Here is a 13568-nt window from a genome sequence, read left to right as displayed (position 1 = left end):
CACCCCAGCCAAAGGCTTAAATACCTCCCCCACTCCCCTCATCCCCCAGTCAGTCTGCCAAGGGAACAAGGAACAGTAGGAGAAATATCAGGGTATAAATGGTGCCAGAAGAACAAAAAACTAAATTTAGGTCCGCCCACTGGAGCAACGGGCGGGGACCGTGGACTCTCCTCCCCTTGATGGAAATAAAATTTTTAAAGTAAGCATAATTTATGTTTTCCATCTAAAGGGGAGGAGAGTCTACAGCTTCATTCATTACTTGTGGGAACAAATACCCAAGCTCTATAGGACACAGAATGAAAAAGGGGAGGGCAAAAAAATGCGGACCCTAATCTGAGGGCACCACAGCTTGTAAAACCTTTCTCCCAAAAACTTCTTCCGCCGAAGGAAAAACATCAAATTTGTAAAACCTTGTAAAGGTATGTAAGGTTTGACCAGGTAGCCCAAGAAGAAGCCACAGCTCTAGTCGAATGAGCCGTGATCCTCTGAGGAGGCTTATGTCCCGCTGTCTCATACGCTAAGCGAATCATGCTCCTCAACCAAAAGGACAAAGTAGTAGAAGAGGCATTCTGCCCCTTGCACTTCCCTGCATACACTACAAAAAGAGATGTAGATTGTCTGAAATCCTTTGTAGCCTGACGATAAAACTTCAAGGCTCGAACCACGTCCGAATTATGAAGTAACCTCTCCTTAGGAAAAGAGGGGTTAGGACACAAAGAAGGAACAACTATTTCCTGATTGATGTTACGGTTAGACACAACCTTGGGAAGAAATCCCAAACCAGTGCGCAAAACAGCCTTACCAGCATGAAAGACCAAATAAGGAGGCTCAAATTGCAAGGCCGCCAACTCAGAGACTCTGCGTGCCGATGCAATAGCCAACAGAAAGAGAACCTTCCAGGAAAGAATCTTAATGTCAATAGAGTGCATAGGTTCAAAAGGAACCCTCTGCAATACCTTCAGAACCAAGTTCAAGCTCCATGGAGGAGCGGACTGTCTAAAAACAGGCCTGATTCTAGACAAAGCCTGAACAAAGGACTGAATATCAGGAAGCTCAGCGATCCTCTTGTGCAACAAAACAGATAATGCCAAAATCTGTCCCTTCAAAGAACTAGTGGCAAGTCCTTTGTCCAAACCGTCCTGGAGAAAAGACAGAATCCTGGATACCTTAACCTTGTGCCAAGGATATCCATGCTTCTCACACCAGGACAAGTAAGTCCTTCACACCTTATAATAGATGCGACGAGTGACCGGCTTCCTAGCCTGAACGAGAGTATCAATCACTCTCTCAGAATAACCTCTCTTGGCCAAGACTAAGCGTTCAATCTCCACGCAGTCAGCCTCAGAGAATCTAGATTTTGATGGTGAAAAGGACCCTGTACCAACAGATCCCTTAGACAGGGAAACCTCCATGGAGGAGAATATGACATCCCCACCAGATCCGCAAACCACATCCTCCGCGGCCACAACGGAGCAATCAGAATAGCCAAAGCTTGCTCCTGCTTGATGCGGGCCACTACACGAGGTAGAAGTGGCAACAGTAAAAAAAATGGAAACTAGGTTGAACCTCCAAGCACCGCTAAAACATCTATCAGCTCTGCCTGGGGATCCCTGGACCACGACCCGTATCTGGGTAGCTTGCAATGTAGTCTGGACACCATGAAGTCTATCTCCGGCATCCCCCATCTATGACAAATCTCTGCAAACACCTCGGGATGGAGAGACCATTCCTCCGGATGGAAGGATTGCCTGCTGAGGAAATCCGCTTCACAGTTGTTCACACCCAGAATGTGGATTGCTAAGAGTGATCAGTGATGGGACTCTGCCCATTCCAATATCCGAGAAACCTCCCTCATTGCCAGAGAGCTTCTTGTCCCCCCTGGTGGTTGATGTAAGCCACCGAGGTAATGTTGTCTGTCTGGAATCTGATGAAGCTGAATGACCCCAGTAGATGCCACACCTTCAGAGCATGGTAGATTGCTCGACGTTCCAGAATATTGGTCAGGAGGAGAGCCTCCTCTCAAGAACATTTGCCCTGTGCCATCTTGACACCCCAACAGCTCCCCATCCTCCCAGACTCGCGTCCGTGGTTACAATCTCCCAGGACATCTCAGGAAGGATGTCCCTTGGAACAGTTGTTCCGGACGAATCCACCAAGAGAGGGATTCCTTTGTCCGATCGTCCAAAGAAATCTGTTGGGATAGGTCTGTATGATCGCCGTTCCACTGTCTCAACATGCATAACTGAAGAGGTCTGAGGTGGAACCTGGAGAATGACATTGATGCTAGACACCATGAGCCCGATCACCTCCATAATCTGAGCCACAGAGGGACTGGAGGAGGACTAAAGGGCAAGACAGGTGGACGCAATCTTCCAGCGTTGCTGATCTGTGAGAAATATCCTCATGGATATAGAATCTATAATCGTTCCCAGGAACTCCACCCTGTTGCTGGGAATCAAGGAGCTCTTTCCTGAGTTTATCTTCCAACCGTGGGATTGGAGCAAAAGAAGAAGAGCTCTTGAATGATCCTCTGCGAGATCGAACAACGGCGCCTGGACTAGCATATCATCCAGATAGGGTGCCACAGCAATGCCTCTGGATCTGGCCACTGCAAGTAGCGCCCCCAGAACCTTTGTGAAGACTCTCGGGCCATCGCCAGACCAAAGAGAAGGGCCACAAACTGGAAATGTTGGTACAGGAATGCAAATCTCCGGAACCTAAAGTGATCCCTGTGGATTGGCACATGAAGGTAGGCATCCTTAAAGTCTTTTGTCATCATGAACTGACCCTCTTGAACTAGGAGCAGAATAGATCTGATTGTTTCCATCTTGAACGATGAAACAGCCAGAAATTTGTTTAAACAATTTAGGTCTAGAATCGGGCGGAACGTGCCCGCCTTCTTTGGGACCACGAAAAGGTTTGAATAGTACCCTAGACCCCTTTCTGCTGGGGGTACTGGTACAATTACTCCGAGGTAAGAGAGATCCCTAACACATTCTAGAAAGGCGTCTCTCTTTTCTGGTCTGGAAGACAGGTTTGACAGGAGGAATCTGCCCCTGGGCGGATGAGATCTGAACCCTATCCTGTATCCTGCAACCCAAGGGTCCTGAACATCCTGCAACCAGGCTTCTGAGAAGAGAGATAATCTGCCCCCTATTTGGTCCTGAGACCAGTCAGGGGCCGCCCTCTCATGCAGACTTTGTTTCTGCGGTCTTCTTGTTCTGCTTGGACTTATTCCAATACTAAGCTGGTTTCCAAGTGCCCTTGGACTGATCCGCTTTCGTGGCGGGCTGTTGGCGTTGGTCCTTGTCCGCACGAAAGGGACAAGAAGTAGATCCCTTAGGCTTAACCCTCTTATCCTGCGGTAGAAAAGCGCCCTTGCCTCCCGTAACCGTGGACCGAACAGGATCTTTCCCTGAAATGGAAGGAATAGTAGTCTAGATTTAGAAGTCATGTCCGCAGACCATGGCTTTAGCCACAGTGTCCTGCAGGCTAATACGGAAAACCTGACACCTTAGCATTCAGGCGAATAATTAGCATATCAGCATCACAAATAAAAGAATTAGCGACCCTTAAGGCCTTAATTCTCTCCTGTATCTCGATGAGGGGACTCTCCAATATGTTGCAGTTCTGGCAACTGCAGCTACCGCCGCTAACGGCTGAAAAACAAACCCTGTATGTTGAAACATTTTTCTTAATATGTTCTCTAACTTTTTATCCATGGGCTCTTTAAACGACGAACTATCCTCAAAAGGAATTGTCGTCGGCTTTGCGAGCATAGAAATAGCACCATCCACCTTAGGGACAGTCCCCCATAGCTCGAGCTGAGAGTCTGGGACGGGGAACAGCTTCTTAAAGGAAGAAAAAGTGGAAAAGGAAGAACCTAATCTTTCCCATTCATTCTTAATAATGTTAGCCATCTTAACAGTAACCGGGAAGGTCTGAGGCACCACCCTGTCCTCATATACTTTATCAAGCTTAGGAATCAAAGGTTCCTCCGGTAGTTTCGGTTCCGGAACCTCAAGGGTAGCAAATTTTCCATCCTAAACCTAAAGTCAGGCTCCTCAGCAGTCGGAGCTTTAGATGACAGACTCCGACCCAGAAGGAACGTCCTCTGAAGAGTCGGAGTCGTCCTCGTCAGCGGATAATCTTTCCAAAATATCCATTGGAGTAGATGACCCCTGGATCGGATTGCCATATTTACCTTACACTTGGCAGAACGTGGTAAGGCACTAATCACCTGAGACACTGCCGTTTGCAGTTGATCCGCAAACTCTGGTGGCCAACGGATCTCTCCCGTAGGAGAAATAGTCATGCCCTGGGGTGCTGCATGTGTAATCGAAGATGAATGTAGGAACGCACCTCACGGGACAGAGAACCCTCAGAGGTGGATGGCTCAGTAGTACTAGACATTCTATTCTTTTATTATTGTAACATTCCAATCTCTTGTAACCCCTTTTACCCTGTCTAAAACTACACCTCCCCCCTTACTTTATAAGCAGGATTTTTCACCTTACCATTCTCTTTCTTACAACTGCAACTCTAACTACACAACTTACCCTGCTCTGCAAGCACTAGCCCTCCAATCCTCCCTCCACCATCCACCCTGGTGTTAACCTTAATATATACACACCTCCTAACAGCAATTAGGTGCAGCTATCACTAATATTTTAAGATAGAAACACTACTTCATTTGTACAGCCTCTGTACTGACACTTAACCACATTTTGTTACTCTTTTCCAATCCTCATTTGCCCACTCACCACACACTTTTTCTTATTGTTTGCCTACATCACTACTCACTCTCAGTTTACCCTGCCTTATACCAGACATATTTCCTTTCTCCTTTTCTTCTGTGTCCATTCCCTCTCCTTTAGATTGTAAGCTTGAGAGCCTCTCTACCTGTAGGCCACTTTGTATTTAATGTTAACTACTACTGATTGTGATCAAGGGCAGGGCATTCCTCTCCTTTTGTATAACTAAATTCTTGCACCTACACCTGTAATGTACCCCCATACTGTACTTTTTTGTTTGTGTATGTAATGCATCCCTGTTAAGTTTTATTATTACTTGTATAGCGCTGCGTAATCTGCTGCCGCTTTATAAATACCTGATAATAATAATAATTCTATTCTTTCTAGAAGTTGTAACTTTATCAAGGCATGTGGAACATAGTTGAGCAGGTGGATCTACCAGAACCTCCTCACAATAAACACAGGTACTAGACTTTGTTAAAGAGGGAGTACCCTCTAATGCGTCAGAGTCCTCCATAGCTTGCGCCTTTATTACAGACTATATATAAAATGACACCTTTATAACCTCCAATGGCCGGGGCACTCAGCACCTCCTATGACCCGGACCACAGAAACCATTACGTCTCTAGCAACCGCCAGACAAGCAGAGGAAGTCGATTAGGCCACACCTGGTCAGAAGGAATGCCTCGCAGGACCACCCCTGCACTAAAGAGAAAAATGCGCCAAATCGGCAGCGCAAATACTCCCAGAAATAAAACTAAAAGTCCACCCATTGCCAGAGCCGCATCTCACACATATCGCAGCAATGACACAATAAACAATATCATGTACAAACACCCCCCCCCCCCCGTTCAATAATCCCCCTACCAGGGATATTAGCCCTTGATTCTATAAAGATAAAAGGTATCACACAGTCTGTGACCCTGTCTTCTGCGTTTACATTACGTGTATAAAAAATGAAACGATCTTACCAGAATCTATGCCATGGAACAGAAACACGGCCTCTCAAGTGTGACAGTGTAGTAGCATCGCTCCTGACATGAGTGAGGAAAGCAGGCAGCGAAACTCGGCAACGCTGATTGCTAATGGAGCTGTTAAACTGAGTCGGGATGAGATCACAGGAAGACTCTCCCTGCATCTCCGGACTCTAACTTTCGCCCAGGCTCTCACTGAGAGGCTGACAAGACTACTTAAAACTCCAGTCCCATTCCGAAGAGAACTACCCTCCATAAGAGACTACTCCGAATCTTCCGACACTTCTCTGCCAACTTCCTGTGACGAAAGGCAAAGAATGACTGGGAGATGAGGGGAGTGGGGGAGGTATTTAAGCCTTTGGCTGAGGTGTCTTTGCCTCCTCCTGGTGGCCGGGTTCGTATTTCCCACAAGTAATGAATGAAACCGTGGACTCTCCTCCCCTTTAGATGGAAAGAGCTGATTGCTTTAGGGCAATGCCCTACAAAAGGCCCTATTGGTAGTTTAGTTTTAGAATATTTTGGGGGGGTATTGGAATAGGAGTATTTTTTTTGGTAATTGGTAATATTTTTTTTAGGACAGGTAGTTTGTTTTTTAAAGATAAGATAAGGTTTTTATTTAATTTTACAGGTCAGATTTTTTTTAAGCTAGTTAGTATTTGTTTGTAAATTTTGGGGTATTTAAATTCTGCTGGCGGTTTAGGGGTTATTAGATGATTCGGGTTAGCGCGCAAGTAGGGTATTAAGATTTTTAAAACTTTTTTGTTCCATTGATTCTATGGAGCAGTAGGTGATTGCGCTAGCGGTAAACCATTTTCGCAAGTCGGGTTAGAGCTAGAGCAATAATTTTTTAATATCAGCGGAACCCGACTAGCAGTTAGCACTCTAGAAAAAACACTAGTTAGAGCTCCACTTGTAATCTAGCCCTTATTGTGTGTGCAGACCTTTTGTAATATGTCACTTAATTACTGATATATACGGTGCATATATAAACATTTATTGTGTGTGCAGACCTTATGTAATGTAGCACTTAATTACCGATATATACTGTGCATATATAAACATTTATTGTGTATGCAGACCTTATGTAATGTAGCACTTAATTACTGATATATACTGTGCATATATAAACATTTATTGTGCGTGCAGACCTTATATAATGCAGCACTTAATTACTGATATATACTGTGCATATATAAACATTTATTGTGTGTGCAGACCTTATGTAATGTAGCACTTAATTACTGATATATACTGTGCATATATAAACATTTATTGTGTGTGCAGACCTTATGTAATGCAGCACTTAATTACTGATATATACTGTGCATATATAAACATTTATTGTGTGTGCAGACCTTATGTAATGCAGCACTTAATTACTGATATATACTGTGCATATATAAACATTTATTGTGTGTGCAGACCTTATGTAATGCAGCACTTAATTACTGATATATACTGTGCATATATAAACATTTATTGTATGTGCAGACCTTTAGTAATGTGGCACTTAATTACTGATATATACTGTGCATATATAAACATTTATTGTGTGTGCAGACCTTTTGTAATGGGGCACTTAATTACTGATATATACTGTGCATATATAAACATTTATTGTGTGTGCAGACCTTATGTAATGTAGCACTTAATTACTGATATATACTGTGCATATATAAACATTTATTATGTGTGCAGACCTTATGTAATGCAGCACTTAATTACTGATATATACTGTGCATATATAAACATTTATTGTGTGTGCAGACCTTATGTAATGCAGCACTTAATTACTGATATATACTGTGCATATATAAACATTTATTGTGTGTGCAGACCTTATGTAATACAGCACTTAATAACTGATATATACTGTGCATATATAAACATTTATTGTGTGTGCAGACCTTATGTAATGCAGCACTTAATTACTGATATATACTGTGCATATATAAACATTTATTGTGTGTGCAGGCCTTATGTAATGCAGCACTTAATTACTGATATATACTGTGCATATATAAACATTTATTGTATGTGCAGACCTTTAGTAATGTGGCACTTAATTACTGATATATACTGTGCATATATAAACATTTATTGTGTGTGCAGACCTTATGTAATGCAGCACTTAATTACTGATATATACTGTGCATATATAAACATTTATTGTATGTGCAGACCTTTAGTAATGTGGCACTTAATTACTGATATATACTGTGCATATATAAACATTTATTGTGTGTGCAGACCTTTTATAATATGGTGCCTTATTACTGATATATACTGTGCATATATAAACATTTATTGTGTGTGCAGACCTTATGTAATGCAGAACTTAATTACTGATATATACTGTGCATATATAAACATTTATTGTGTGTGCAGACCTTATGTAATGCAGCACTTAATTACTGATATATACTGTGCATATATAAACATGTATTGTGTGTGCAGACCTTATGTAATGCAGCACTTAATTACTGATATATACTGTGCATATATAAACATTTATTGTGTGTGCAGACCTTATGTAATGCAGCACTTAATTACTGATATATACTGTGCATATATAAACATTTATTGTGTGTGCAGACCTTATGTAATGTGGCACTAAATTACTGATATATACTGTGTATATATAAACATTTATTGTGTGTGCAGACCTTATGTAATGCAGCACTTAATTACTGATATATACTGTGCATATATAAACATTTATTGTGTGTGCAGACCTTATGTAATGTGGCACTAAATTACTGATATATACTGTGTATATATAAACTTTTATTGTGTGTGCAGACCTTATGTAATGCAGCACTTAATTACTGATATATACTGTGCATATATAAACATTTATTGTGTGTGCAGACCTTATGTAATGTGGCACTAAATTACTGATATATACTGTGTATATATAAACATTTATTGTGTGTGCAGACCTTATGTAATGCAGCACTTAATTACTGATATATACTGTGCATATATAAACATTTATTGTGTGTGCAGACCTTATGTAATGCAGCACTTAATTACTGATATATACTGTACATATATAAACATTTATTGTGTGTGCAGACCTTATGTAATGTAGCACTTAATTACTGATATATACTGTGCATATATAAACATTTATTGTGTGTGCAGACCTTATGTAATGCAGCACTTAATTACTGATATATACTGTGCATATATAAACATTTATTGTGTGTGCAGACCTTATGTAATGTGGCACTAAATTACTGATATATACTGTGTATATATAAACATTTATTGTGTGTGCAGACCTTATGTAATGCAGCACTTAATTACTGATATATACTGTGCATATATAAACATTTATTGTGTGTGCAGACCTTATGTAATGTGGCACTAAATTACTGATATATACTGTGTATATATAAACATTTATTGTGTGTGCAGACCTTATGTAATGCAGCACTTAATTACTGATATATACTGTGCATATATAAACATTTATTGTGTGTGCAGACCTTATGTAATGCAGCACTTAATTACTGATATATACTGTACATATATAAACATTTATTGTGTGTGCAGACCTTATGTAATGTAGCACTTAATTACTGATATATACTGTGCATATATAAACATTTATTGTGTGTGCAGACCTTATGTAATGCAGCACTTAATTACTGATATATACTGTGCATATATAAACATTTATTGTGTGTGCAGACCTTATGTAATGCAGCACTTAATTACTGATATATACTGTACATATATAAACATTTATTGTGTGTGCAGACCTTATGTAATGTGGCACTTAATTACTGATATATACTGTGCATATATAAACATTTATTGTGTGTGCAGACCTTATGTAATGTAGCACTTAATTACTGATATATACTGTACATATATAAACATTTATTGTGTGTGCAGACCTTATGTAATGTGGCACTTAATTACTGATATATACTGTGCATATATAGACATTTATTGTGTGTGCAGATCTTATGTAATGTGGCACTTAATTACTGATATATACTGTGCATATATAGACATTTATTGTGTGTGCAGACCTTATGTAATGTGGCACTTAATTACTGATATATACTGTGCATATATAAACATTTATTGTGTGTGCAGAACTTATGTAATGCAGCACTTAATTACTAATATATACTGTGCATATATAAACATTTATTGTGTGTGCAGACCTTATGTAATGTAGCACTTAATTACTGATATATACTGTACATATATAAACATTTATTGTGTGTGTGCAGACCTTATGTAATGCAGCACTTAATTACTGATATATACTGTGCATATATAAACATTTATTGTGTGTGCAGACTTTTAGTAATGCAGCACTTAATTACATATATAAAATAAAATGTCTTCAATATCCCTTTAAGTACAGTTTGTGTATTCTGTAATTAAATGCAACACAGTTTATGTTTACAGAATCTGCAATACCCAGTTATTTCCACTAGATGTCACTAAAGCATAACAAGATTAATTATGTTTGTAATGAAGTAAAAAACAGGTTATGTTATTAAATACTTTTTCTAAAATGTTAGATAAATAAATGACTAATAAACAAACAGCTTCATTTAGTCTTTTAGAAATAACATTAAAATATGTCATTTAAATAGAAATACACTTACACAGGAGCTGAAGGTGAGTTTTAGTCATTATACAGGAAATAGTTTAATTTTATAAACATAACAGGATTGCTCTGATTCCCTAATTGTATCATAATGTTGCACAATAAATCATCTGTGGGCTGGGACTATTTCCACAAGTAATCAGCAGCCTGTAGTATAGTTAGTTATAATATAGTCACTGACAAACAGATGACAGACATATGACAGAGAGACAAACAGATGATAGACAAACAGATGATAGACAGACAGACAGATGACAGACAGATGACAGACAGACAGATCACTGACAGACAGATGGCAGGCAGACTGACAGATGACAGACATACAGACAGATGACAGACACACAGACAAATGAAGGACAGACAAATGAAAGATAGACAGATGACAAACAGATGACAGATGACAGACAGATAGACAGACAGATAGATAGACAGACAGACAGGCAGATGACAGACTGACCCATGACAGACTGACAGACAGATGACAGACAGAGACAGATGGCAAACAGATGACAGACAGACAGATAGACAAACAGATGACAGACTGACACATGACAGACAGACTGACAAACAGATGACAGACTGACACATGACAGACAGACAGACTGACACATGACAGACAGACTGACACATGACAGACAGACTGACAAACAGATGACAGACTGACACATGACAGACAGACAGACTGACACATGACAGACAGACTGACACATGACAGACAGACAGACTGACACATGACAGACAGACTGACACATGACAGACAGACTGACACATGACAGACAGACTGACAAACAGATGACAGACTGACACATGACAGACAGACTGACAAACAGATGACAGACTGACACATGACAGACAGACAGACTGACACATGACAGACAGACTGACACATGACAGACAGACAGACTGACACATGACAGACAGACTGACACATGACAGACAGACTGACAAACAGATGACAGACTGACACATGACAGAAAGATTAATAGTAGAATAAAACAACATTACTTGATCTGTGGGTTGTTGAGTTACCTGTTGTGCAATTTCAATCATTCTCAAATTCCCTGGTCCTAAACACACATCTGTAAAAATAGATCTTAAAAGATAAAAACTAGAGTTAGAATCGAACATAAAGACGAGGAAACAGCTGCACGTAAGGTGACTTCTAATTAACGGTTATTACAGTTCACGTCTTAAAGGGACATAATGTACATGAATGTATTTGTAGACACAAAGCAAGATGAGTGAGAGAGCATTTAGCGTAGCCCTGCGCGAATATTACATCAACAAGGATTTGTTTGCCCCTCCCCTGACTAATTACCCCGCTGTCACGTGGAGCAGGTGCAGTAATTGCACGAGGCATCTGTACATATGCTGCATGCACAGTAAAAGTTCTCACTGAAACACTTATTGTACGGAGAAGAATTAGTTTGCTAATATTCTTATTGTCTAAACTACAATGTATTTATGTAGAAGAGGTCAGTAAGATAGCGTAACCCAATCAGAGAGAGTAACAATGGGGCCCATTTATCAAGCCCCGGATGGAGCTTGACGGCCCGTGTTTTTGGCGAGCCTGCAGTCTTTGTGACCGCTGCTCCATAACCCTGTTGGTCTGCTCTGAGCAGGAAGAGAGACATCGCTGCAATTCAACCCGATCGAGTACGATCAGGTTGATTGACACCTCCTTGCTGGCGGCTGATTGGCTGGGAATCTGCAGGGGGCGGCGTTGTGAGCTGCTGGTGCAATGCTGAATACAGATAGCGTATTGCTCTCCGTATTCAGCGAGGTCTGGCGTACCTCATCCGCACTGTTGCATCTGCCAGACCTTTGATAAATATCCCCATAGTCTTTATTACTCTGTACAAAACGCGTCACGCTTGTCATGTGATAAGTGCGGCACAAAGTGTTATGTGAGGGACTGAATTTGTGATTTCTGTTATATCAATCAGAAGCCTCACAGCAAACTCACAATGTTCATTTAGTTATGTGACATTTATAGGTGTAAACTCTAAAGGGACGGTCACCTCACTGGTTACAGCGAGTTATTTCTGCATCCTTCACCCCAGATGCCTGCAAAAGGTTAAACTCACAGGTAAAGATCTGCTCAGAGTCCAGAACCAATCAGTAGCAGCCGTCACATCACTAGTCGCTTCTTGCTTGGGAGCTTGGAACTTTACATTTGGGTCAGGCAATAAACGCATAGTTATGGTCAGTAATGCAGACATGATGTAACTAAGCAGTGCACGTACAACATATTGTCATTGTATTCATCATACAGGATGTGTAAAGAACAATAAACTATACAAATTCTGCAGGAACTGGAATAAAAGGTTAATTACTATTTTCTCTATTAATTTGCTGAAATGTTGTTTAAATAAAACAATCTCAGGCTTCTGGGTAATATAAATGTTGACAATGTTCCCAGAACAATGACATGAAAGTGTCTCGCACGGTAATTTGTCTGCGTTTGGTTGGTGCAGCTTTACACAAACACAATCTGCAGTTATTACGTATTATCCTAAAACATTCTGGGAAAGGGATAAATGAATAAATACCAGCTTTAGGGTGAAACGCGATTAAGGGCTCAATCCTTTTACACTCATTAAATGAGAGTTATGAAAGAGTTGGACGAGCTGAGATGTTAAGAATTAACATAAGACTTTAAAACTCCCTGAACAGAATTTAATTAACGTGATAAAGCTCCAGCGAAGAGAACAGAAATCCGTACATTTTATTGACAGAGATAAACAATAACATAGCACTAAAAGGCGTTGTCAGGTTTGTTACATTTACACAACTCTTTAGCAGATGAGCAAACATGAGACCCACACAGCAGGAGTACAACAGGCTGCTAATGGCTAAATTACATACTAGTTGTAAACTGATAGCAACAGCAAACATGAGACCCACACAGCAGGAGTACAACAGGCTGCTAATGGCTAAATTACATACTAGTTGTAAACTGATAGCAACAGCAAACATGAACACCCACACAGCAGGAGTACAACAGGCTGCTAATGGCTAAATTACATACTAGTTGTAAACTGATAGCAACAGCAAACATGAGACCCACACAGCAGGAGTACAACAGGCTGCTAATGGCTAAATTACATACTAGTTGTAAACTGATAGCAACAGCAAACATGAGACCCACACAGCAGGATTACAACAGGCTGCTAATGGCTAAATTACATACTAGTTGTA

The 13568-nt window shown here is 40.4% G+C and overlaps 1 protein-coding gene across 1 annotated transcript in view; it reads right to left on the bottom strand.

The window, feature by feature from the left end:
* LOC128638136 (uncharacterized) overlaps nucleotides 1-13568 on the bottom strand; it is a 277497-nt gene that overhangs the window by 29104 nt on the left and 234825 nt on the right. Inside the window, exon 12 of the mRNA XM_053689998.1 lies at nucleotides 11397-11529. Coding sequence (XP_053545973.1) covers nucleotides 11397-11529 — 133 coding nt within the window. The remainder of the gene's footprint in view (nucleotides 1-11396; nucleotides 11530-13568) is intronic.

The sequence above is a fragment of the Bombina bombina genome, chromosome 8, assembly GCF_027579735.1.
Source record: "Bombina bombina isolate aBomBom1 chromosome 8, aBomBom1.pri, whole genome shotgun sequence".
Taxonomy (NCBI): Eukaryota; Metazoa; Chordata; class Amphibia; order Anura; family Bombinatoridae; genus Bombina; species Bombina bombina.
The sequence above is the reverse complement of the archived record's forward strand: the minus strand, read 5'-3'. Positions and strand labels throughout refer to the sequence as shown.